This window comes from Girardinichthys multiradiatus, chromosome 19 (genome assembly GCF_021462225.1).
Source record: "Girardinichthys multiradiatus isolate DD_20200921_A chromosome 19, DD_fGirMul_XY1, whole genome shotgun sequence".
Taxonomy (NCBI): Eukaryota; Metazoa; Chordata; class Actinopteri; order Cyprinodontiformes; family Goodeidae; genus Girardinichthys; species Girardinichthys multiradiatus.
In genome coordinates this window covers 15,616,184-15,642,791 of record NC_061811.1, presented here as the reverse complement: position 1 = coordinate 15,642,791, position 26,608 = coordinate 15,616,184, and the positions used below count along the sequence as shown (strand labels likewise).

The 26,608-nt window shown below is 39.7% G+C and overlaps 2 protein-coding genes across 2 annotated transcripts; one reads left to right on the top strand and one right to left on the bottom strand.

Annotated features, from left to right (window-relative positions):
* The first annotated feature begins 100 nt into the window (after positions 1-100).
* On the top strand, positions 101-13,090 carry mthfd1b (methylenetetrahydrofolate dehydrogenase (NADP+ dependent) 1b). Its single transcript, XM_047345999.1, has 28 exons — positions 101-286; positions 1,562-1,646; positions 1,794-1,853; positions 1,968-2,021; positions 4,225-4,361; positions 4,514-4,614; positions 4,694-4,830; positions 5,254-5,365; positions 5,445-5,572; positions 5,682-5,779; positions 6,582-6,755; positions 6,907-7,043; positions 7,992-8,038; positions 8,120-8,227; positions 8,317-8,391; positions 8,476-8,578; positions 8,686-8,762; positions 8,891-9,031; positions 9,127-9,195; positions 9,315-9,426; positions 9,668-9,807; positions 9,904-9,945; positions 10,078-10,178; positions 10,270-10,447; positions 10,526-10,633; positions 10,714-10,866; positions 12,229-12,347; positions 12,438-13,090. The coding sequence occupies exons 1-27, from the start codon at positions 249-251 to the stop codon at positions 12,316-12,318; spliced, it is 2,805 nt and encodes a 934-aa protein (XP_047201955.1). The 5' UTR covers positions 101-248; the 3' UTR covers positions 12,319-12,347; positions 12,438-13,090.
* Positions 13,091-13,372: 282 nt separating this feature from the next.
* Positions 13,373-14,473, bottom strand: LOC124855874 (sperm protamine P1-like). Its single transcript, XM_047346000.1, has 5 exons — positions 14,307-14,473; positions 14,181-14,209; positions 13,814-13,818; positions 13,668-13,736; positions 13,373-13,541 (listed from the first exon to the last, which is right to left on the bottom strand). Exons 1-5 carry the CDS (start codon positions 14,456-14,458, stop codon positions 13,434-13,436), a joined length of 363 nt encoding a protein of 120 aa, XP_047201956.1. The 5' UTR covers positions 14,459-14,473; the 3' UTR covers positions 13,373-13,433.
* Positions 14,474-26,608: the final 12,135 nt, after the last annotated feature.

Sequence of the window (26,608 nt, the reverse complement as noted above, 5' to 3'; positions counted from 1 at the left end):
GTATTCCCCTAAAGTAACGCCCCTCTTCATGTCGTCAGTGAACTACGCTTTGTGATGGTCCCTATTCCAGAAAGTTCTACGCTGAATTTTCAGCGGTAGCGCTGTGTTTGCGAACAAATGCGGCGTAATGACGAACAGGCTCCTGGTGAAGCAGAGTAAATTGGATAACTTGTCTCACCACGCTGTTCTTCTGGTTAGAGAGCGAGCCTGCACAAGTCACCATCACTTCGGACACAGACTGACAGAAAATGCCAGCTCAACTCATAAGCGGGAAAGAAGTTTCAGCGTAAGTGTTGTATTTAAAGTAGCATGTTTAGAAACTTTGCGTAAACTAAACGTCTTTGGCTAACTAAGCTGCTAACTTGTTGAGTTACACTAACTGTTTGTACCATATGCGGTACATTGTCCGCGGTTTTGTCTTCTGCTTTTCCCATATTGTATGAGACTTGTCCTGCTTCAGACTATAGTACATTGGTTTTTCTTTATTTGTTGAATTGAATGTTTTTTTTGAAATGATACAGGCACTAAGGATGGGGGAGTTTTTACATTGGATTGAGCTCATGAGCTTAAGTTTTCCTTTAATCTGATTAATTTAGGCCTTGAATGGGCGCAGATTTTGCAGCATTATGTAAGATGTGTGGTGTGATTTTGATCTTTGTCACTGGTCCACTGACCACAAATAGACCGATTGACAAAATATCATGCACAAGTCACATTTGGACATTTTTACAGTATGTGCAAACAGAGATGTTGTCCAAGGGTTAAACTTTACAAATTACTTACACATGGAAAGGCGCACATCTTTTCTCCGGCAGCAGCATGGAAGACATTTAGCTGCATGTGCCTGTCACAAGACATGAAACCCTGCAGCCTGTTAACTGCCCCTCACATCACTTATTAATCACTTAATTTTGTAACATAACAGCTAGTCTGTTTTTGTTGCTCGAGTGGAGTTGATAGAAGCTGTTGGACAGTCTGGCCTCATATTGCATGCAGAATCTTTGCAGTATGTTGTGACTGTTTTCAGTTACTTTCGGCTGTCAATATAATTGCAAATATTACGATATATAAAAAAAAGAATGACATATGCAAGCTGATTTAATCAAAGTCATTCAAAAAAGCTACAGATGACTGCTTTAATCTCTTTGTTTCTGCGTATTTAAATTAAACAATCAATATTTTTGGCTCTTTGAATTGATTGTAATGACCTTAAGCTAAAGTCCTGTTAGCCCAGTGTTCTCAGATTTTTATTTGTTTTTTATTGACTTTTCAAACCTTCCCGTTGTAATTTACCCGCTCATTCAACACCACAAAGGGCTGGCATGTGTCCCAGTATTTAGACTATGAAACAAATAAAGATAAAGAGAAAATAACTAAAGATAAAACCGTCCTTCTGAAGTGTCCCCGTGTTGTGCAACTAGGATTGACAACGACAGAGTAGAAATTTATTACTACTTCACAAACAAGAAAATGTATCTGTCTGGTTGGAAAAATTGTAACAGTTCTGAGGAATAAAATGGGTTTAGAGATGAAACGCCCTTTTTTTGTCTTGCTTTCTTAGGCAAGTGAGGGAGCGACTGAAGAAAGATGTGGAGCAAATGAAACTCAAGGACCCCAACTTTAGGCCAGGCCTGGTAGTTTTACAGGTAAATTAAAATTATTTTTGGAAGACAGACGTTTTGGCTTTTTATGGCCTTGTTATTAACATACAGATTTGTGTTGATGGACACATTGGTAAGAACACAGTGCCCATATGCTAGAGAGTATGAGGTGATGCTTTTATGTTCTGGCAGGTTGGAGATCGTGAAGATTCAAATCTGTACATCAGCATGAAGCTGAAGGCAGCAGCAGAGGTAATTTCACATTTTTTATTGTTTTTGATCTAAGGGGTTTGCATTGTGTATCTGTTACAAACCTACAAAATGTGAAATGTCTAAAATACTTTAATATGTGTTATGTATTTGCAGATTGGAATAAATGCAACGCATATGAGACTTCCAGGGACTGCCACTGAAGAAGAGGTAAGATTTGATTAGTTTTTTTTAAGTTTGCAGCCTGAAATAAAACAAATTCAGCACATTTTAAAAGTTTTCACACTAGAGCTGCTACTAATACCTTTTTTAAATAATTATTCTAAATGTTTACTATTTTTTCAGAAAAAAATATTTTTTTGCATCCCACAAAATACTTTTAAATAAGTATATTTTATGCATAGAGTGCCACCTCCAACATGAGAAAAACAAATAAATTTGTAATTTGTGTATTTATTTTATTCTTTAATCTATAAAAATGGCTATATACATATTTGTCAAAAATGATATTTAACTGTAAATAAACAAAAATAGGCAACAGCTATGTCAGAGCGCTTTATTTTGAAAGGACAAAATCTGTTTCCATTACAGTTTTTTAGTTGAAGTGTAATAATAGGGATTGTAACTTTAAAACGTTTAGAGAAAAAGTAAAAGTACTTGGGGCTTACGCACTTAAACAAACTGATCTGTCAAATATGCAGGAGAACGCAGCACATATTTGTTTTTTTCCTGCATCCAGAGCTGCTCATGCATGATGCTTGTGCTGCTGCAGTTCATAATGAAACATGCAGAGCATCCAAACCTCCACATTGTAGTCTGTTTTGAAGCACTCCCAAACTTGAGGCCACTTCGGTCGCTGAAAACTATGAAACAAATGTATTAACCCTGATCATTAGGAAGTAATCGCCTTATCCGCCATGTTTGTATTTTAAATCATACTGGAGACAGAACTAGTCAGTGACTGGAGCCGAACTCCACTGACATGATAGCAAACACTCGCTGCTGGAGCCTGCAGGGAGGGGACTGTCTGCACACAAAGCAATTTGGAGGAACATTATTATTATTATTTTTTTTTTTTTGTTTAGACTTTTTAGAAAATGAGGAAACAGAAATCGTAAAAAGTTTTTTACTAAAATGTTCATGTTGAAGGATTATCATAGTGAGCAAAATCAGTTACATCAACGAATCGCATCATCTTTAATTCTGTCCCATTTTTTGATATTTTCAACAAAATACAACTACAAACTTAAGTGTATTTATGTAATAGATCAACAAAAAGTGGTCAATGAATTAAAAACATTTTAATACAATTGTTTTTTAAAATTTTTAAAATTTGAATTTAAAAAGAATAAACTGTTTGTAAAATACCTTTTTAGTGTTATCTCTTCATAAAAACTGGTTGCCTTCAGAAGTTGTCTGATTAGTAAATATAGTCCCCCTATGTGTAATATTCTCTAACTAACCCCTAGTTTGTTAGAGAATATTGGAAAACAAATGACATCATGAAGACCCAAGAAACACCAGACAGGCTATGGATAAAGTTGTGGAGAAGTTAGATTATAAATAAGTTAGGAGACAATATCCCAAGCTTTGAACATCTCAAAGGACAGTGTGCGCATCATCATCTGAAAATGGAACGAGTTTAGCACAAATGCAGGTTCACATAAACTAACAGACTGAATAAGAACATATTGGATGTGTGGTGGAAAACTAACAGTAACCTGAACACACCATCCCCATGGTAAAACTGTGGGAATGCTTGTCTTTAGTAAGGACAGGGGAAACTGCTGAGTTGATGGGAAGATGAATGGAGCTCAATACACGGTAATCCTGAAACCAATCCCGTTAGACCCTGCAAAAGACTTAAGAATGAGTTAGAGATTCACCTCCTAGCAGGACAAAGACCCCAAACACACAGCGAAAGCTAAAATGTAATGTTTTATATCAAAACATATTTATGTTATAAATGCACAGTCATAATCCAGACCTAAACCTAATTGAGAATGTGTGGAAAGATTTAAAAATTGTTATTCACAAATATCTTTTATCCAGTCAGAGTTATTTTGCAAGGTGTACCAGGAAAAAAATTCAGTCTGCAGATGGTTGAAATTGGTAGAGACATACCCCTAAAGATTTGCACAATGCAGGTATCTCCACAATGCATTGAATCAGAGATACAGGTTGCAAATACATTACATACTTTTCAGATTTGTATTTTTAAACAAAATGAGAAAGAATTGATAATTTTTTTACTTCTTTACAATTATCTGCAAATTGGTATCGTCTGTCACGTAATATGAATCTGTAGAGTCTATAGATTAATTTTTAAGTTATGCAGTATGAGGTTCATAAGAGCAACAAGGACGATATGCTTCTTGATACTGAAAGGATTCACATGACTTTCTGCCGGCAGGTTCTTCACAGCATCATAGAAGTGAATGAGAACTCATCAGTCCATGGTCTCATAGTCCAGCTGCCTTTAGATTCGATTCACAAGATCAACACAGAGAAGGTCACAAATGCCGTGGCGCCAGAGAAAGACGTAGATGGGTAAAAACTTACATAAGCTTTATTACACAAGCGTTAAATGGAGCTATTTTCATGCTCCACTGGATTGAAGTAAATCATAAGTATCATTACATTTTGTTTTTGATTAAGGGAGATAAATGTAGTGTGATCTGTACTTTCTGGTTCATTCCCAGACTGACCAGCATAAACGCAGGGAAGCTGTCTCGTGGAGATCTGGGTGACTGCTTCATCCCTTGCACGCCAAATGGCTGCATGGAGCTGATCAGACAGACAGGTTAATGCTGTAAAATCATGGAGACCGCATCCAAACAGGTGGATGTGGTCTAAGTGTTTCGATGAATTCTTCTCTGTAGGTATTTCTGTGGCCGGGAAAAGAGCTGTGGTGATTGGTCGCAGTAAGATTGTCGGTGCACCCATGCATGATCTGCTGCTGTGGAATCATGCTACCGTCACCACCTGCCACTCTAAGACTGCAGATCTTGCCGCAGAGGTACATTTCAAAATTAGCATCTTTTATTGTTATTATCTTTCTCAATTTCACGTCCCACATCAAGCATGAGTATCTCATTAACTTTCCAAGTCTTCGTTGTTTAATTTGAACCTTAAGGTTATAGTCATTCTTTCATTTTTACATTATATCTCCATGCCTAAAAAGATCTAAATGCTTTTCTTCTACATGTTTATTGCACATGCACACATCCATACTTTCTATGTTTGCAGACTCATTTGAAAGTCAGTTTTAATTTACAAAAATCTGAACTTAATTTTGTTGCTTCTTGCAACTTCGCAGGAACAACTGTTTCATGCGACAGTTCCTGCCCTCTTCTTCTGAAACAGCTCTCTGCTGGCCTCATGTGGCTGTTTTATTTTTAATTTTTTTACTTGTTACACATCCGTTTCTATTCCTGTCCAGGTGGGGAAAGCAGACATCCTGGTTGTGGGTATTGGCAAAGCTGAGATGGTAAAAGGAGAGTGGATCAGGAAGGGAGCTGTGGTCATCGACTGTGGTATCAATCACATTCCAGGTAATTTTTTTTTAAGGTTCAGAATCGTCTGAATTTAGGTGACGACTCCAGTTGAGGACAACAGTTGTTTGTTTTTCAGACGAGACAAAACCTAGTGGAAAGCGGGTGGTGGGTGATGTACACTTTGCCTCGGCCAAGGAGCAGGCAGGCTTTATCACCCCTGTGCCAGGAGGAGTGGGACCAATGACCGTGGCCATGCTGATGGGGGTAAAATCTTGCCCTTTATTCAGTTCAAGTGAATATCCCCACAGGCTGTTTAATGCATATTTCTTAAGATTAAAAAGGTGAATGTGTCTCTGTCTGTTGATGTGGTTAGAATACAGTGTTGAGTGCAAAGCGCTTCCTTGAGGGCCATCAGCCTGGGAAGTGGGACATTTCTTACACCAAACTCAACCTTCAGAAGCCTGTTCCAAGGTTTGTGTTTCATTTACTGCAACTTTTTCCATGAGCTTTTCTGCAAAAGTATTCACACATCTTGAATATTTAATATATGTTTAACTGGAATTGTATGTTTTTAGACCAACTCCTAGTTGTAAAGTGGAAGGGAAATCTATTTAATCTTTTTAAATAAATGAAGTGTTGTGAGTTTTTGTATTTAGCCCCCTTCACTATGATAACCCAGAATGAAATTCAGAGCAAAAAGTATGTATACAGATGTTGGAGAACATTAATTAACGAACAGCTTCATGCATCAACAACAAACATGTGGGAGAGGGGCTCTGCTCCGATGAGATCAAAACGTAACTTTTTAGCCTACGTGCAAAGGTAGAGAAACTAGCCACTTACATTACCCTGAACACATCATCCAGACTGTGAAACATGGCATTGGTAGCGTCATGCTGTGGGTGTGGTTTTCTTTAGCGGGGACATGGAAGACAAAAGGAGCTAAATATAGGGAAAGCTTGGAAGAGACGTCAGAAGAAGATATGACTGATTAGTTTAGATCAAATCTTACTATTGTGTTAAAATGGCACAAAATCTGAAACAAACATTACTTCAGAATCTGCTGACTTGAAAGTTATCTTGAGCTATTTTGCAAAGAAGAATGGGCAAAACCTTCACTGTCTTGGGAGCAATATAAAGATTTGCAACTTCACATGGATTTAATATTTGATTTAATCAGAGTTAAAGGTGGGTCTAGAAAGTATTGACCCTGAACTATTGCTTTCTCCTCTTATCAGGTGAAAAGATTTGTATGTTTTTGTACCTTCAACAGTGACATAGTGATTTCTCGCTCCTGCGTCCCTAAACCAATTGATCGTCTGGCCAGAGAGGTGGGCCTGCTTTCTGATGAAGTGGAGTTTTATGGAAAAACTAAGGCCAAAGTCCAGCTGAGTATTATCAAACGACTCCAGTCCCAGACGGATGGCAAATATGTGGTGGTCACAGGGTATGTGTTTGCTATGAACTGAAAAAGCAAACAAATTCACCAAACCTTTAAACTTTTTCTCTAAAGTAAAGTAGCACTTGTCTATCAAAACAGTTTTCTTTCACTTTAATATGCAACATTTATCTGACATGTTGTGCATTTATTACTACAGTATTACTCCCACTCCATTGGGTGAAGGTAAGAGCACCACAACAATCGGCCTGGTCCAGGCCATGGGAGCGCACATGAAGCTCAACGTGTTTGCCTGCGTCCGCCAGCCTTCTCAGGGACCCACCTTTGGCATTAAAGGTGAGCATTGGAAAAACATAAGGCACCCCAATACTTAATAGTGTTGCAGTTGAGGAAGTGTAAAATAAACTGTTGGTTTTTTTTTTTGCCACCGTTGTTGGCATCACTAACAGTTCCCTGAAAATAAAAATAGCTTCAGTATTCTTTTTAAATCTTGACTTATTTATATCTATACATTTTTTTTTATACATTGATCAAACATTCTGATTAATAATCAATTACTTGTTTTCTCCCCGGAATATAATTATCATTTGGCCCAGAAGCCCTTTTCTATGAGCCACTCTTCAAAATTGGAAACACAAGAGAACATAAGAGTGACATGTTTAAGTCTATAAGTTTCTAAACCATCATTGGACGCCGTCTACATGTGAACTTGGTGTCTTGGACACTGCCATCACAAATGTGAATATGTGGAGTTCCTTAAACGCCTGTATGACTTTAGTTAGAACTGCCTTCTTCGCTCAGATGAGACACAGATCAGGCTTTTCAGCTACAGAAAGTCTCAAGTCATGAAACGGAAGATGAAAATGCGGCAAAACACATCTTGTCTGCTGTTAAGTAGGTTGGAGAATCTGTGATGCTGTGGGCTTCTTGCTATTCTTGGCAGCATGAGAACTCTGAGCTAACAGGACATTTTAAATTGGAATTTGGTCGCTTGACCCTAAAAGAGAATTGATAACCTCTGGATCAATGCAGTTGGATAAAGATCTTAAACATTTGGCCAAACCAAGACAGAAATTATAAACCTTTTTATTTGGCCATCTCAGCCAGGCAACCTGTGAGGCGAGCAGAAAGAAGAGGGCATAGCAGAAGAAGTGTAGCTTCACCAGGGGGTGTTGCAGTTTCAGTAAAGGGTTGCACCTCTCAACAAGCTCCTGTCTTGGCATTACCATTGTGGACAGAGCATGTAGGACAGCAAGTATCTGTAATAGTTTTTCTTGTCAACAGGTGGCGCTGCAGGAGGTGGATATTCTCAAGTCATTCCAATGGAAGAGGTACTTGGTACCTTTTTAAAATGTTACTGATTTGGGAGGGAAAATCGGTGTTTCATTAATGATGTTTTAATTTATCGGCAGTTTAACCTCCATCTTACTGGAGACATCCATGCCATTACGGCTGCCAACAACTTGGTGGCTGCTGCTGTCGACGCCCGCATATTTCACGAGGCAACACAGTCTGATAAGGTGGGCTCTCACTTCTGTAAACGAGACGTCAAATTACAACAAGTCATTAATTACAAGATTTTCCCTTCTCCCCCTTTATGCACACTCAGGCTCTGTACAATCGCTTGGTCCCACTTGGCGGAGGACAGAGGAAGTTCTCCCCAATCCAGATTAACAGGTTGAAAGTAAGAGATTGTATTACAAACTCCTTAGATTTCACTGAAGTCTATCTTTTACATTCTGATACTTAAGTTGTCCTTTTTGCATAGAAATTGGGTATAGAGAAGATTGATCCTTTAACTCTCACTGATGAAGAGATCACTCGTTTTGCACGCTTGGATATTGACCCAAGCTCTGTAACCTGGCAAAGAGGTTTGAAAAGTCTCCATCACTCTTATGTTAGACTCTACAAGAACTCAGTGAGCTTACTGTATCAAGCTTCATGTTTAAATGTCCACTGGATATTTATTTCATTACAGTGTTGGACACGAATGATCGATTCCTGAGGAAGATCACCGTCGGTCAGTCGCCAACTGAAAAGGGATACACAAGAGAGGTGTTTTTTTTTTTTTTTTTTTTAGTAAAGACATGTTTTGATAACAGCATTCAATGCAAAACTGGAAAAGGCCCTGTTCTATCCAAAGAAGGATCAACTCCTGTTCTCAATCCCAATTTGTGGTGCAGGCTCAGTTTGACATCACAGTTGCGAGTGAGATCATGGCCGTGCTCGCCCTCACCAGCAGCCTGGAGGACATGCGACAGCGCTTGGCCAAGATGGTGGTGGCCACCAGCCGCAGCGGAGATCCCATCACGACGGAGGATCTGGTCAGTGCTTCTTCACTATTGTGTGGCCCCTCTACATAGGAACTGTGGAAAGAGAGCTTTTTTTTTTTTAAATAAAGAGCTGTTTTGTTCTGCAGGGCGTCAGTGGAGCATTGACTGTGCTAATGAAAGATGCCATCAAGCCAAACTTGATGCAGACTTTGGAGGTGAGCAGAAATATTTTTCTCATCGGTTTTATCCGTTTTAATGTTAATGTTTGATTGCAGCTTAATCCTAATGATGCTTATCTGAATTTTACCTACAAATATGTTCTCCGAATCTACAGGGAACGCCTGTTTTTGTCCATGCTGGCCCCTTTGCCAACATTGCCCATGGAAACTCATCCGTCCTGGCTGATAAAATCGCTCTAAAGCTGGTTGGACCTGAGGGCTTTGTGGGTAAGATTAACTCATCTTGGGTGACATGGTGATGCAGTTGGTAGCGTTGTTGCCTCACAGCAAGGAAAGTCTTGGGTTAGAATTTCAGCCTGAGGTCTTTCTCTATGGAGTTTGCATGTTCTCCCCCTTGCATGTGTCATTTTCTTGCGCTGGAGATGGGCATCAAATCCCCCTGGCATCCATATGTCCATTCTTCTGACTTTTCATCCTAATTGTTTGTCTCACAACCTCCATCAAACAGTGACAGAGGCCGGCTTTGGTGCTGATATCGGCATGGAGAAGTTCTTTAATATCAAGTGTCGCTACTCGGGCCTGAGGCCCCACGTGGTAGTCCTGGTGGCCACGATCCGAGCCCTGAAGATGCACGGAGGAGGACCAACAGTAAGTTTCTTCTTTTGTACTTTAGAGTTATGTCCTTCATTGTATACAGATTCTGTACAATATTTCACCTAACAAATATACAAAAATTTAATTCAGGTTACCGCTGGGATGCCACTGCCAAAGGAGTACGTGGAGGAGGTAAGGCAGAGAAGCAGCAAAAAGGAAAACATTGAAGACTTGGTCCACTGTGATCCGTTTGCAATGTGTGCTCAGTAATATGTGGCTCTTGTTTAAGCTTTTTCATTGACATGTTGTCTTGTATCTGTGCAGAACCTGGAGCTTCTGAAGAATGGCTGCAGCAACATGAGGAAACAGATAGAAAACGCTAAACACTTTGGAGTGCCAGTTGTGGTTGGTGTTAATGGTTTCAAGTGAGTGTCCAGAAATGCAGTTTTATTAAGAATGCAAGCAAACATTTTACATGTTTGGATTTAATTCCATGTGCATCTATTTTTCTTGCAGGACGGACACTGAGGCTGAGCTCGATCTGGTCTGCAGCATGGCCAAAGCTGCTGGAGCCTTCGATGCCGTGCACTGCTCCCACTGGGCTGAAGGTGGCGCTGGTGCTGTGGCTCTCGGTCAGGCTGTCCAGAGGGCCAGTGAAGCCCCCAGCAACTTTAAGCTTCTCTATGATTTGAATGTATGACTCTGACCCACATTTATACTGTAGTATTATTCTTGTTCTTTCCTTTTTGTTTTTAATGTTTGTTTTTTTTAGCTCCCTATTAGTGAAAAGATTCGAATAATTGCTCAGAAGATCTATGGAGCTGATGATATTGAGCTTCTCCCTGAGGCCCAACACAAGGTGGAGCGCTACACCAAGCAGGTCAGCATTCCTCAGGATGGAGGTTTTCTTGTTCCATTATGTTCCATTATGAGAAGATCGTGTTTTGTCTTTTGCTTCAGGGTTTTGGAAACCTTCCCATCTGCATGGCTAAAACGCATTTGTCCCTCTCTCACGAAGCCGAGAAGAAGGGCGTGCCGACAGGTTTCATCCTGCCGATTAGAGACATTCGAGCCAGCGTGGGCGCTGGCTTTCTCTTCCCCTTGGTCGGCACGGTGAGCTCACAGTGACGTTTCTTTCCTTTTTGTTTTTGGATAAAACGCTGTACATTGCACCAAACCAAAACAGATGTCTGAGGATTGACGATTTTCTTCACAGCTTCTGCTTGTAACAAAATTTTGATACTACTGATTTTTTTTACTTAAAATTATGAGGTAAACATATATTTCAGGAGAAAACATTGTCATTATTTAAAAACAGTTCTTATGGTTCAAAAATGATTAGTTAGTGTTAAACCAAGCCTCAGTGCAGCAGTGATGCGTTGGTGTATGATACCTGGTGTTAGCTTGTCCCAGCTGGCTATATCCTTGTCATGATGTGTGGGTGTGAATAATTAGATTAATAGGAATTTGTCCTTTTCACATATGGACACAGTGAGATAAACACGTATCACAACAATGCACACTTGAGGTTTCATTGTCCTAATATTGGGAGATTATGAAGCTCTCATCACAAGAAAGGGATCAAGACATATTTGCTCTTGACATGATGAGGTAATAGAGGTAATATCTGAAATGTCTTTATCTAGAGATGATGAAGCTAATTCTTACAAACAAGCTCAGGTCCATGTTTCTTGAGATAATGACATGATGAAGTCGGTGGCACGTCAGAACAGGCTTCAGATCTCATCCCGACATTATGGGAAAAAATCTTTAACTTTAATCACAGGAAAAAAAGCTTGAGATTTAGTTCCCCCCCCCCCAATATAACGAGAAGATGGAGCTGATATCATAGAGACAAATAATTAAGATTTCATTGACTTGAAATAATTTGTGTTCGCAACAATCAGCTCTAATGGTATCTCAAAAAAATGATATAATAAATTAACTATTAACTAAGGAGAAGCTTAAAGGTCACATCTCTGCTTAATGAAGTACTAAAACTGATCACAGGAGATCCTGTTACCTCAAGACCATGACACATGAGCTGATGTTATTTTGAGATGATGCATTAATGAAGCCATTATTATGTAAAAATAAGAGATTTTATCACAACTTGCGTCCCAAACTAAAGCTTTCATTACAAGAAAACGATTCTCACCGACAGTAAAATTAGGAATTAAAAAACAAGCTTGAGATGTTATTTCCTCAAGATAATGAGACTACAAACCTGTAACTGCAGCAAACATGTTTATGGTATTATGACAAAAAATATTGAAATTGTTATCACTTTAAAACAATAATAGGATGAACAAATCATACATACATACATTTATAAAAATTTTGGTCCCGTAGATGGCTGCAGTCATAGCTTATGTTGTTTTGACAGTTTAAATAACATTGGAAGCTATTTCAAAGTGATCATTATTTTTTCTTTATGGATATGGATGTATTTTCTCTTTTACTCCCTGCCTTCAGATGCCTACAATCCCCGGTCTGCCCACCCGGCCTTGTTTCTACGATATTGACCTAGACCCTGAGACCGAACAGGTCAACGGGCTTTTTTGAAGAAAACACCCCCTCTGTGAACGACCAAGGTAAAGGGAGAGCATGCATTCCCCTCAAGGAGGAAAAATGAGATCCTGCTGGTTAAATGTCCCTCTTTCTGTGTCCTTCTGCACACTCAGAGTGTAGAAACACCCGTCACCCCCACTGAGCCATAACAAACACTGGACGAGTTATAACTGGAGACACCTCGAGCTGCTTTGGCAGAGTTATGCACGAATACGTGGCTTTACCCAGAAAGTTGCTTCCATGAATGGATGATTCAAGGAATATAATTACAGAGCAGTTGTATGTGCTGTTCTTGGTCTGTGATGGACCTTTTTGCTAGAACAAAGTTTCCTATTGACAGCATTTTCTGCAAGTTCTGACTGATCAAACACATTTCATATCTCAGAACTTCTAAATCAACAAGCACAACCGTTCAAGCCTTAATTAGCTATCCGTTTATATTTGTGAACACTACACTGAAGGCCTGTTCTCCAGTTTATTTCCTTTAAATAAACTAATTACCTTTTTAATGTACTTACCTCCAGGTATTAAGTCCTAAATGTAAATGTAATACCGCCCTAAAAAATCTTTCTTTTCTTTTTTTTTTTTTTGTAGATTTGTGTTAATCTGAACAAATTGCTTTTCTAATTTCTTGTTTTGGCTCCCTGTATATTAATTAGGTTTTTCTAATCTCAGTTACTGTGAAATTCAAGTATTATTATGTTTTACATCAGTTTCTTTCCAAATCTGCTAAAAAAAGGATAAAATAAAGTGGCTTTAACTGGAATATGCATCTGCGTTTTTTCTTTAACCAGAACTTATTTTGTCCTGAGCTGAGAGCGTTTAGTTGGTTGTAAACCTTTTGTTCAAACTGATGAAGTTTTAATTTGTCAATGTGATTTTTAGACATGCATTCAGGAAGCCACTTTTCTTTCATATTGTTGATTTTAAAAAAATTACTATGACACCCTTTGGATCTTCGTAGCCTGACTATTTCTGTATTAAGCTGTGGCTGCATGGTTGTACCAGAACTTTTGTTAACAGTAACAAACAGAACTTCACACATGAATCAAAATCACAGAACAGATTTATTGATATTTTCATTTATTTAAGACTCTCCAGCTTTTCTTTCAGCTCTTTCCTCCTTTTTTGTGTCCTTTTCCTTTTTCAGAACTTCCCTTGTCTTTTCCTTTATTCTTGTCCTTTCCTTTCCCCTTGTCCTTCTTCTTCCCTTTGCCCTTTAATCAGCGGGGACAAACAAATGGATGTACAGCATAAGTTGGCAAAAGACCTTTTACAACACAATCCATCACTAAACCCAATCAACATATTGTACAGTGAAGGAAAATAAAAAGACAACTTACTCCACCAGATCCGTCAGACTCGGATCCTGAATTGTCGGACCCTGATTCATGCTTCTTCTTCTTCTTGTCCTGAGAAAAGAAAACAACGTCATAACTGCAGTCTGTCATTCAACTTGATGATGATGTAAAAAGTAAATGAGACTCACCTCAGCTAGATCAGAAAAAAGGAAAAAAAATATTTTAAATAAGACAAACAAGTGATAATAAAATAAATTGATCAGTAAAACAGATTATGCTGTAATTAAACTGTTTAAAAGAGTTTTCTGATGTTTATGAGGCTCAGATAGTCATAATATACTGTATATACTGTGCAGCAGGATATGTGGTTACACAAATGTCTCTGAACAGCTCCTTTTGCAAACATTTTCAACATTTATGGTCCTAAAATGTCTCAATAAAACAGCAATATTTAAAGCAACAGTCATATTCACACTAAAACAGTGATATGTTGTTTTCTATTAGTTTTTTTTTTAAAACAGAAAACCAAACAAATTCCACTGAAATCACACTTACAGTCACTCATGTTGTCTTCTTGATGAAAGCTGTAAGGAATGGTTTTCCAAACAAAACGGAAAAATGAACAAACTCAGAAATTTAAGCTTTCCTTATGACCATTTCTGATGATCGACCGAAACATACCTGACTCCGAAGTGAGAGAACTTGTGCTTAAAGTCAGTGTCACCTCTATGTTTATAAAGCAGTGTTTGAGAAGAAGAATGTGGGAATGTTTCTGTCGCTCGGCCCACTTGGCAAATTTGACAGTTACAAAACTTGAAAGCCTTGCATGACATGGAGCAGTTCAAAACTTAAAATTTATTATCTTTAGAGATGCTAAAGGGTTTGGCAGGTAACCAAGAAATAAAAAAATATGAAGCTGTACTCTACTTGCAACATCTTTAACATTGTTTTTAACCGATTATGAGAAAGAAAAGACGTTCCGGGTTCTCAACACTGAATTCACATTACATTAAGTCACAGAATCAAACATCTGACTGTGAAGATGTAGTAGTTCTCACGAAGCTGCTAATTTGATGATTCAAGTATTTAGTATTTAATTTTTTTTGTGTTAACTGTTTCCTAAAAAAAGTACCCCTTTGTGTTTCTGCAACCATAAACTGCCACCCAATACAAAAAAGAGAACGATACGTTTCTTTTTGAGATTTTATTAGCCTACTTCACGTTGTCAGACAGGTTCTTTTTATGGATTTCTTGATTCTACATGTTAGATGGTAATCTTGCTTGAGTATGAATAGTGAAACAAAAAATTATGATTATTCTTAGATAACATCAACTTGGTCTTCTGCAAGCTTAAACCGTTGCCCAATAAAAATACGAATAAGTTGATAATTCAAGGAACGACAGCAAACAGGCTGAAAATATTTAACTAGCAACAAAACGTAAAACCAGATTTTAGAGAGTATTATTAAAACATAACGCAAAACAACAATTCATGTCTCTTACTAAACTAACAGAAAAATGTTTTTACAAACATTACCACTCACCACCCGCTTAAACTGCAACAGTAACACAGCTCGAGTTACAGTTTACATTAAGTACAGAACACCCACCATACACCTGTTCCTGTCTTCAGGTATTTATATAAACGGAGATCTGAAAGATAACAAGCAGGTGATCCAGCTAGACAGAAAAACATAAGGGGGATTTATTCCTGATACACTCAAACTACTACAACTAGCCTTTATTTGCAGAGCTGCACAGGAGTTTGAAATAATGCTTGAATTATTTCAAACATTTTGTAACTGTGTCACAGTTACACAGACATTGTGATTTTGCAAACTCAAATTTACTGATGAGCGTTCCTTACCCATGCGTGTCTGTTTCTCTGGCTCTGGCTGTAAGTTTAGGCTCGTTGCCCTGCTGGAAGGTCAACCTCCATTTTGGCCTCAAGTCTTTTGCTGCTTGTCTTTGTCTTAATGAGGAATGGAATCCCCACAGCATGATGCTACCACTACCATGTTTGAAATCTGGAATGATGTGTTTACAGTGCAGTATTTGTTTTACACCCATCCTTATCTGATCAGAGCACCTTATTTTGTGTGTTCAGTATGTTCCCTATGGCTTATGGCAAACTGCAAACATGACATCTTACAGATTTCTCTAAAAAAATGCTTTATTTCCTTGCCATCCCTCCAAATAGGCCAGGTTTTGAAGTGCACATAAACTGCTTCTCTGATTAACACTCTTTTTGCTTTGCACTAATATTTGGTCTGTTATATACAGTCATGATAAATAGAATGAAGTTTGTAGTTGCAACAGGACAGCATCTAAAAAGGTGTATGAATATTTTTCAAGGCACCTGAAACCAAGAACAAAAACCTTTATAGTTCCCTGCCTTGAAACTGTGTGCAAGCTGAAAACTTCCCACATATTTCCCACATATGTTGGATCATGATTTGTTTTCATTGTTTCAAAACAGTGTCAGTATCAGCATATCTGCAGCCTGTTGTTGCTAGTTCCTCTCCCTTGGTTAATAAACTTTGGTCACACCTACTTCACAGAATTACCTTTTCTTGTTTTTTTCCATTGATATAACAGAATAAAAAAATGACTACTTTTAGTTAGAAAAGGTTTTTATCATGTAATCTTTGGTTTACTGTCTTTTTCTAAGTCATCTGAGCACTGATTATGAAAGTAATGAGACAAGCTTCTTGATTTGTGGATTTTTTAATGAGAGATGCAGTATAATCATACATTAATCACTAAGACAAAATATTGACTTTTATTTATCATTTTATTTAGGATTGCCTCAGTGGTCTCTTTCAGTTCTTGCCATGCTTATGTCCATGACCACCTCCTCTTCCTCCTTGTCCATGACCACCTCCTCTTCCTCCTTGTCCATGACCACCTCCTCTTCCGCCTTGTCCATGTCCTTCTTCGCCGTGACCTTTGCCTTTTTCTTTGCCCTTACCTTTGTCTTTGTTCTTTAAATGCCACAATGCATACATTTTACAAAGAGAACACAAATCAAAATTTGTGTATCTTAAATCCCAAAAAGTTGATGATTTACCTTTACATCTGTTGAAAAGAAATAAAACTACTGCATGAAAATACAGCAAAGATCAGAAAAATATAAAGATGACTTACACCCTCAGGTGCGGGTCCCACACTATCCTCTCCATGCACCTGTGACAAAAATTAAAATAAATAAATACAAATATTTCAACTTTGTGGGCAATGAGCGACGAAAGAAAAACAAACTAACTCACCTCTTCTGGATTATTTGCTATAGTAAAAAAAATAAAAATGAGACAAATGATAAATTTGCTTCTGGTATGATAGCTATGTAAACATATAAAAACAATGCACATTATCCTAAAACACACAAAACAGTTCTATAATGTATTTAGATTAGTAGAAGACAACATAGCATATTGGTACAAATATTTGATCTCTTGTGTCATGTGCATAAAAACAAACTAAAACAATGAAGAAACAGCCTGAGCATGAAGTAATTTCCCTTCAATGTAGCAGATTTTATATATATATATATATATATATAGATTTTCTATTATTTCAAAACATATTTCATAATCAAAGAGACTTACGATCGCTCATTTTGTCTTACTGACGAAAGAAGAACAAATGTAATTCCTATGTCAAAAAAAGACAAAAATGATAAGAACCTTAGCAAAAAAGAAAAGACAATTGCCAAAATGTAAACCTGTTGCAATCATGTCTAATAATCTGCTACATACCTGAGCTCGAGATGAAATGATAAGTGTCTTAAGCCAATGCTCAATCTGTATTTATGAGGTGGTTTTTGAGAAGATGAATGTGGGGTGTGTCTGTGCAGGTCTGCCCTCTTGTTTTCAAATATGGCTGAGAGATAGTTGCAGAGCTGGTACGATTTAAGTGCGACTGGAAAAAAACAGATGCTCAGTCTATTGCCAGGGTTAATGACAGCTTTCCTAAAACGCCCAAAGTCAGGGCAGGTCTTTGCATATCCTTTGTTTTCACTGTTGTTCAACCTAAATAACTGCAATTATTGTAAAAAGAGCCACGCCTGCAAAAGGATGACAGTTTGTGTCATAAAGCACTCCATTATCATATGATACATATACTTTCATTATTAATTCCACTTGTAAGTTCATTTACCCTAGAATTCATCATGTTCTTCAAACTCGGCTTTGGATTGTTTAAACAGTCCAAAGATTTGGTGTGATGGGTCAAAAAATGGGGTTACAGGTAAATTGCCAGGAGTGGCAGATATTGCATGCTCTTTTCAGCGCTCTTGGAGCTGAAAAAGTGCGTGTTAGCAAGACGGACTACAAACCTGACTTAGTTACACCAGTCTGGGTTGGATGAATGGGCCAAAGTTCAAGCAAATGGTTGTGAGAAGAGTGTGGGAGGACACTAAAAAGGATTGACCCAAGTCATTTAGTTCAAAAGGCAATTTTACTACATACTAGGGAAATATATGAAAACTTCGGAATTTTAAAAAGTACCAAAAAACAAACCCTTTTCTTATTTTGGCACCTAAAACAGGAAAGGTTTAGTCAGATTTAGTGTTACAGAGCACTGATGAACCGCAAGTACAAGTTCGGCTGGCTGCCTCTCACTACCATCTCATGCTCTCATTTTTGGCTGTTTACAATAATTGCAGATCTCAGCACAGGATACATCTTCCCCTTTCTCCTGGTACTCATTCAAAACCAGGTCTGACAGATGTCACTCAGGTAAACATAGTGATGTGCCTGGAGACAAACAGTTCTGTCGACTGTTGGGTGGAGGTGTTTTCTTTCTCTTGGACACGCCCTCTGTGGCCTTAAATAATCTTGTCTTTCTAAGCAATAAAAGATCTCAAAACCTCCTGATTCATTGAGTCTCTTATTAATTTAGCTCAAAGGTTGCAAAACTCTTTTAGGGTTATGATGTCAAAGTACGACCCCTGGCAAAAATGATGGAATCACCAGTCTCACAGGATGTACTTTGAGTTGTTATTTTGTCGAAACAAAGCAGATCACTGACATGACACAGAACTACAGTCATTCTATGTGGCAACCTGCTGGTTTTAAGAAACACTAAAAGAAATCAAGAAAAAACATTCGGGTTGTCAGTAAATAGTCATTTTTTTGCTCAAGCAGAGGCAAAAAATTATGCAATCATGAAAAAAAGAAAAAACAAAAGAACACTTCAACGCACCACTAGTACTTTGTTGTACTACCTCTGGGTTTTATAACAGCAAGATGCATTATCATCTTAAAAAACGATTTCATCATCCCCAAACATCCTTTCAATTGATGAGATAAGAAAAGGGTTCAAAATGTTAATATAAACTTGTGCATTTGTTGAAGATGTAATGAAAGCCATCTCCCCAGTGCCTCTACCTGACATGCAGCCCCATATCACCGGTCTCAACAGTTCGGTCACAAACAATGACTCCAGTTTCCTCCCATTTGTTCCTCATTTGTTTCCTTGTGCATTTTCTGTTTTCAAGACATATTGCTTTAAGTTTTGTCTTGATGTTTTGATGTCTTCCTTGGTCTACCAATATACTTGCCTTTAACAGCCTTCCAATGTTGTTTGTACTTGGTCCAGATTTTGGACACAGCTGACTGGGAACAACCAACATCTTTTGCAACATTGTGTGATTTTTATCTTAATTAAGAAGTTTGATAATCCTCTCCTTTGTTCAACTGACATTTCAGGTTTTGGTGCCATGATTCATGCCAGTCCAACAGCTCTGCAAGGTGTGATCACTCCTTTTAAACTGCAGACTAAAGACATGAATGGAAATTTCCAGGTTGATATCATAATTTTTCCTCAGATTTGAGTGATTCCACAATTATTTTCCTCTGTTTGAGCTAAAAAAAAGGGACTGTTACTGACAACCCGAATGTTTTTTTCTTGATTTCTTTTAGTGTTAAAGCCAGAAAGTTGCCACTCAGAATGACTGTAGTTTTGTGTCATGTCTGTGATCTGCTTTTTTTCACCAAAATTAAACTACTGAAAGTACATCCTTTGAGGCTGGTGATTCCATAATGTTTGCCAGGGGTTGTAGTTAAAGAGAAATAAAAAACAACACAATTTACAAGTCCTTCTCAAAATATTAGCATATTGTGATAAAGTTCATTATTTTCCATAATGTCATGATGAAAATTTAACATTCATATATTTTAGATTCATTGCACGCTAACTGAAATATTTCAAGTCTTTTATTGTCTTAATACAGATGATTTTGGCATACAGTTCATGAAAACCCAAAATTCCTATCTCACAAAATTAGCATATTTCATCCGACCAATAAAAGAAAAGTGTTTTTAATACAAAAAACGTCAACCTTCAAATAATCATGTACAGTTATGCACTCAATACTTGGTCGGGAATCCTTTTGCAGAAATGACTGCTTCAATGCGGCGTGGCATGGAGGCAATCAGCCTGTGGCACTGCTGAGGTCTTATGGAGGCCCAGGATGCTTCGATAGCGGCCTTTAGCTCATCCAGAGTGTTGGGTCTTGAGTCTCTCAACGTTCTCTTCACAATATCCCACAGATTCTCTATGGGGTTCAGGTCAGGAGAGTTGGCAGGCCAACTGAGCACAGTGATACCATGGTCAGTAAACCATTTACCAGTGGTTTTGGCACTGTGAGCAGGTGCCAGGTCGTGCTGAAAAATGAAATCTTCATCTCCATAAAGCTTTTCAGCAGATGGAAGCATGAAGTGCTCCAAAATCTCCTGATAGCTAGCTGCATTGACCCTGCCCTTGATAAAACACAGTGGACCAACACCAGCAGCTGACACGGCACCCCGGACCATCACTGACTGTGGGTACTTGACACTGGACTTCTGGCATTTTGGCATTTCCTTCTCCCCAGTCTTCCTCCAGACTCTGGCACCTTGATTTCTGAATGACATGCAGAATTTGATTTCATCCGAAAAAAGTACTTTGGACCACTGAGCAACAGTCCAGTGCTGCTTCTCTGTAGCCCAGGTCAGGCGCTTCTGCCGCTGTTTCTGGTTCAAAAGTAGCTTGACCTGGGGAATGCGGCACCTGTAGCCCATTTCCTGCACACGCCTGTGCACGGTGGCTCTGGATGTTTCTACTCCAGACTCAGTCCACTGCTTCCGCAGGTCCCCCAAGGTCTGGAATCGGCCCTTCTCCACAATCTTCCTCAGGGTCCGGTCACCTCTTCTCGTTGTGCAGCGTTTTCTGCCACACTTTTTCCTTCCCACAGACTTCCCACTGAGGTGCCTTGATACAGCACTCTGGGAACAGACTATTCGTTCTGAAATTTCTTTCTGTGTCTTACCCTCTTGCTTGAGGGTGTCAATAGTGGCCTTCTGGACAGCAGTCAGGTCGGCAGTCTTACCCATGATTGGGGTTTTGAGTGATGAACCAGGCTGGGAGTTTTAAAGGTCTCAGGAATCTTTTGCAGGTGTTTAGAGTTAACTTGTTGATTCAGATGATTAGGTTCATAGCTCGTTTAGAGACCCTTTTAATGATATGCTAATTTTGTGAGATAGGAATTTTGGGTTTTCATGAGCTGTATGCCAAAATCATCCGTATTAAGACAATAAAAGACCTGAAATATTTCAGTTAGTGTGCAATGAATCTAAAATATATGAATGTTAAATTTTCATCATTACATTATGGAAAATAATGAACTTTATCACAATATGCTAATATTTTGAGAAGGACCTGTATTATGCTGAAATATTAATCTAAGGATTTGTTGCTTCTAAGATGATTTCCTTTATCATGTCATTGTCAAGCAGCAACAGTCAAAGCCTGGGGAGTTTTCACAATGCAGCACATTGAGGAGCAAAGATTGTGTTTCCCATTATAGTTTCTATAGAACCAGCTCTGATTTGGGAGCTAGACAAACCTCCCTTCATGAACAGTCCTTGTAAGGCTTGTGGTACCTGAAGGACCATGTGACTGAATCATCTGTAAGGTGTTCGGCTGTTGGCCCAAGCTGCAAGAGGAACACAATACCCTCTCTTCTCTTTCCTCTGTCAGCATTTTGTTTAGCATTATTGCATCTCATCAACATTTTACTTCTCTAAAAAATAGAAACTGATTTTTGTTTGTCCTAAGCTACAGATGCTTTATCTTATTGTTCAGTATCTTGCAAAAGTTTACACATCCCTCGAACCTTTCGCACATTTTGTCATGTTATAACCACAAACTTCAATGCAATTATTTTGGAATAGACCACAACTGGAACACGCTGGATCATTTAACTTATTTTTTTAACAAAAAGGAAAAAATCAGAGAAGTATGTTGTGAAGTTGCTATTCACACGCCCTCTGATGCTACCATGTAGAACCACATTTTGCTGCAGCTCACAGCAGTGATGTTCACTAATGTCGTCGTCATCTTCCGCTTATCCGGCACCGGGTCGCGGGGGCAGCGGATTCAGCAGAGACACCCAGACGTCCCTCTCCCCGGACACCTCTTCCAGCTCCTCCGGGGGTAGCCCAAGGCGTTCCCAGGCCAGCCGAGAGACATAGTCCCTCCAGCGTGTCCTGGGCCGTCCCCTGGGCCTCCTCCCGGTGGGACGTGCCTGGAACACCTCCCGAGGAAGGTGTCCAGGAGGCATCCGGTATAGATGCCCGAGCCACCTCAACTGGCTCCTCTCGATGTGGAGGAGCAGCGGCTCTACTCTGAGCCCCTCCCGGATGGCTGAGCTCCTCAACCTATCTCTAAGGGAGTGCCCAGCCACGGAGGAAGCTCATTTCAGCTGCTTGTATCTGGGATCTCGTTCTTTCGGTCATGACCCAAAGTTCATGGCCATAGGTGAGGGTAGGAATGTAGACCAACTGGTAAATCGAGAGCTTCGCTTTTCGGCTCAGCTCTCTCTTCACCACAACGGACTGGCACAGTGCCCCCATTACTGTGGCAGCTGCACTGATCCGTCTGTCGATCTCCCGCTCCATTCTTCCCTCACTCGTGAACAAGACCCCGAGATACTTAAACTCCTCCACTTGAGGCAGGAACTCCCCTCCAACCCGAAGAGGACAAGCCACCCTTTTCCAGTCGAGTACCATGGCCTCGAACTTGGAGGAGCTGATCTGCATCCCAGCCGCTTCACACTCGGCTGCGAACCGCCACAGCGCATGCTGTAGGTCTTGGCTAGAGGGGGCCAGGAGGACCACGTCATCTGCAAAAAGAAGAGACAAAACCTTCTGGTCCCCAAACCAGACCCCCTCCGGCCCTTGGCTGCGTCTAGAAATCCTGTCCATAAAAGTTATGAACAGGACCGGTGACAAAGGGCAGCCCTGCCGGAGTTCAACATGCACCGGGAACAGGTCCAACTTAGTGCCGGCAATGCGGACCAAACTCCTGCTCTGCTTGTACAGGGACCGGATGGCCCCTAATAAAGGGCCCCCGATTCCATACTCCTGGAGCACCCCCCACAGGACATCATGAGGGACATAGTCGAATGCCTTCTCCAGGTCCGCAAAACACATGTGAACCGGTTGGGCAAACTCCCATGAACCCTCGAGTACCCTGTAGAGGGTATAGAGCTGGTCCAGTGTTCCACGGCTGGGACGAAAACCACACTGCTCCTCCTGAAGCCGAAGTTCGACTATCGCCTGCACTCTCCTCTCCAATACCCTGGCGTAGGCCTTACCAGGGAGGCTGAGGAGTGTGATCCCCTGTAGTTGGAACACACCCTCCGATCCCCCTTCTTATGAAGTGGGACCACCACCCCAGTCTGCCAGTCCAGAGGCACTGTCCCCGACCGCCACGCAATGTTGAAGAGGCATGTCAACCATGACAGCCCTACAACATCCAGAGATTTGAGGTACTCAGGGCGGATCTCATCCACCCCCGAAACCTTGCCATTGCGGAGCTTTTTAACCACCTCGGTGACTTCAGCCTGGGTGATGAAAGAGTGAACCGGATTATTTTTAGTGGTGTCAGATTGAGGGGGGCTGAATACAAATTCACCCAATTGAAAACGATGTATTATTTTTTTTATTTATCTTCACCATTGTGCACCATTGTGTACCACATGAAATATCAGTAAAATTCATTAAAATATTTAGGTTTTTAATGTGAAAAATATCCCATTTGTGGCTTGCCTGTTGTTCTAAAAATAAGAAAACTGGAAGAAATGTCTGTTTCCTCTTTAAGAACAGTTTTGTTGGTGTTTGGTGAATAGGGATTGCTTCTAAAAGCCTTTTCATAGTTCACTTCAGAACAGCAAATTCTTAATAATAATTTTTAATACGTTTTAAGCAGGTCTCTCTACATTGCCCATAGGTGTGTGAATGAGTGTGTGAATGGTTGTTTGTCCTGTGTGTGTTTGTGTTGCCCTGCGATGATCTGGAAACCTGTCCAGGGTGTACCCCGCCTCCCGCCCATAGACTGCTGGTACCAGGTTCCCACTATGAAAGAAGCGGTCGAAGATGACTGACTGACGTTTTAAGCATAGTTTTCCCTGGTTGTTTGGTAAAAAGTAATTTGGCGCCATCTTGTGGTCATTATGCAGCATTGTAGGTAGTCATTAGGTTATGATGTTGGCGTCATGGCGGTGAAAACAGATTTGAGGAGGGCAGATATTTTACGTCTCATCTATGTACTCCAATACTTTGAACAAAATACAAAAAATTCCAACAGCAAAGCCATGCAAATGTGTGCACTTTAACCAACCTTTGAAAACAAAACAAAGAGCTATGAAAAGATACAAAATGATTGGAAGTTAAGCAATATTTTATGTCAATGATTGTTATGGAAGAAACCAAAAGGAAGGCTGGTGCCTATCTCAGCGCTCAATGGGTGAGAGGCAGGGTACACCCTGGACTCACTGCCTGTCCATCACAAGGTAACAAAGAAACACACACAAACACAGATTTTCCTAAAGGAAATGTAGGTACCAAGGACTGTCTTGCTGCAAGGCAGCAGCACTAATGCTAGGCTCCTCTGTACAGAAACTCTCAAATCATGTTTGGCCTTCATGTGATTCTGGGCCACTTTTATAGTTTCCTTGGTGGTATGTTTTAGACCACTGGCCTACTGAAAGACTCATCCATCTTCAGTGTCTGGCTGAGGAAGGAAGGTTCTTGTCCAGGATTTTATGGGAAATGGACCCATCCGTTTGTGCTTTTGCTGCAGTCCTTTATGCTTCAAGAAAAAGGACCAGAGAAAGATATAGACCGAAAAAGAAAAGCCAAATAACCACAGAGTAACAGGTCTGACAAATCAAATTTAATGAACCACATGAAAAGAAATGACAACAAGAGTCACAATATGTGAAATGAGACATGAAAATGAAATGACATAAATACACATTGTGGCAACTGCAGTGGAAAATGTTTTCAATGTGACAAAAAACTGTCAGTGTGGCACAAAAATAACCTTAAAAAGAAGAAAAATTACTTCAAATCAATGTGAACTGTTGCAAAAATGTCTGCACCCAACCCTGACGGAGACAATAAAGATAAATTCGGGCCTCTGCTTTGGGAGTGATGTGTCCCGGGGTCTCGGGTCTCTGGGTCCATGGCTGGATCTGCTCGGGCGTAGACGGCTGCTGGCGGGGCTCGTCGCTGAAGCTCCCTGGGGCTCCTGCACTGTGGCTGCTGGGTGGTTCCCTTGGACTCTCCCCTGCTCTTCTCTGGGGGGGCTGCGGTAATCCCGGCGGTGGTTCTCCTGGGGTTCCTGTGCTCTGGGGGGCCTTTGGATGTCTGTGGCTCGGATCTCCTCCGTATCTGTCCCAGGTCCAGGAGGGCAAGTCTGTGGCTCCTCACACTCCCTATTGCATATTTTTATGGAGAAACCTTGTATGCACAAATGCGCTCACACTCAGACCCACAGGTGTTTAGATTCAGGTGTTAACAGATACACAAATGTTCTATATTGAGCTGCATTTACCACTTAGTACATCTTACATTCATAAGTACTGTGCACATTTTGGTAAAAAAGCTGTTAATATGAACATTTCTGCAGGTGTAGAAGCAAGCAGGGTGTTATCTTGTATTCTCTTCATCCTTTCTTTCTTTCCTCCATTCTGTTGTCCTTCTCTCCCTTTTTCCTTTTTGCCTCCCTTTCTCTCTTTCGTGCTTCTTTTTTTTTTCTTTTCATTTCTGTCTTTGTGTCCATAACAATTGAAATAATCCCAAAGCAGTTTCTAATAAAGTTTATTTTATAAATATCAAGCAGAGCTTTAAAGCGTTAGCTGTAATGCTCCACTTGTGAAAGTAAATCTGTTGGGCTTTTTCTTGGCACTCAGACAACAATTCTGGGCGCTACTCTACCGTACAAGACACGGTTTTAAAAATAAATAAATAAAGGTAAATTCAGCAGGACGGACTTGCAGTGCAGTGTTTAAAGTTTTTATGAGGTGTTTCAGGCACCTATTTGGGTTTGAATATAGACAAAGACAAAATTTGTGTGCTTTCACCACACAAATTTAGCAGATATTTGTCTTTAAGAACTGTAACATAACAAAATATGGAAACAGCATTCAAACTAGTTTTTCTACCCTTCCAGCGATGAGTGGCCATTGTGTGACATTGCCTCGTACAGTGTCTGAGAGAGGAATTATTTTAAAGCAGCGTTTACCTTTTCTTTTAAAACCATGGCAAACTGAAAGTAGGCATATTGCATCTTTTATTAGTGATCAAGGTGATTAGCATAGCTACTATTCTGACAACATCAGTCCTTCTGTATTCCCTGGAGATGGTGGATCCTTACCTTTATTCCAAAGGAAAAGGTCCATTTCCCTTGAGCTGCTCTGATGCTGGCAGAAAAATATGAATTTTATTTCCCTTGTTTATTAAATGAATCAAAACTAAGAACTCCCACAATCTTTAATAAATAAACACATCAACCAGCAATGTGCACTTTATTCTCTGTTCTCTGAAAATCTTGAGTTTTAACATGTCTTGACATGTACAACATGTAGAAAGTGTGATTTCCTTCCTTTCTTATGTAGTTTCTTACATCTCTGTGTGTGCTTTAATTTTTACTTT

Bases quoted from the DNA above. Each gene is read 5' to 3' on its own strand.
- mthfd1b (XM_047345999.1), top strand. From the start codon at position 249: ATGCCAGCTCAACTCATAAGCGGGAAAGAAGTTTCAGC. The intron at 5,780-6,581 runs GTTTGTGTTTCA...TACCTTCAACAG, and splicing joins CTTCAGAAGCCTGTTCCAAG to TGACATAGTGATTTCTCGCT. The intron at 9,946-10,077 runs GTAAGGCAGAGA...GTATCTGTGCAG, and splicing joins CAAAGGAGTACGTGGAGGAG to AACCTGGAGCTTCTGAAGAA.
- LOC124855874 (XM_047346000.1), bottom strand. From the start codon at position 14,458: ATGTCATGCAAGGCTTTCAAGTTTTGTAACTGTCAAATTTGCCAAGTG. The intron at 14,210-14,306 runs GTATGTTTCGGT...CATTCCTTACAG, and splicing joins TTCTCTCACTTCGGAGTCAG to CTTTCATCAAGAAGACAACA. The intron at 13,542-13,667 runs GTAAGTTGTCTT...CGCTGATTAAAG, and splicing joins AGTCTGACGGATCTGGTGGA to GGCAAAGGGAAGAAGAAGGA.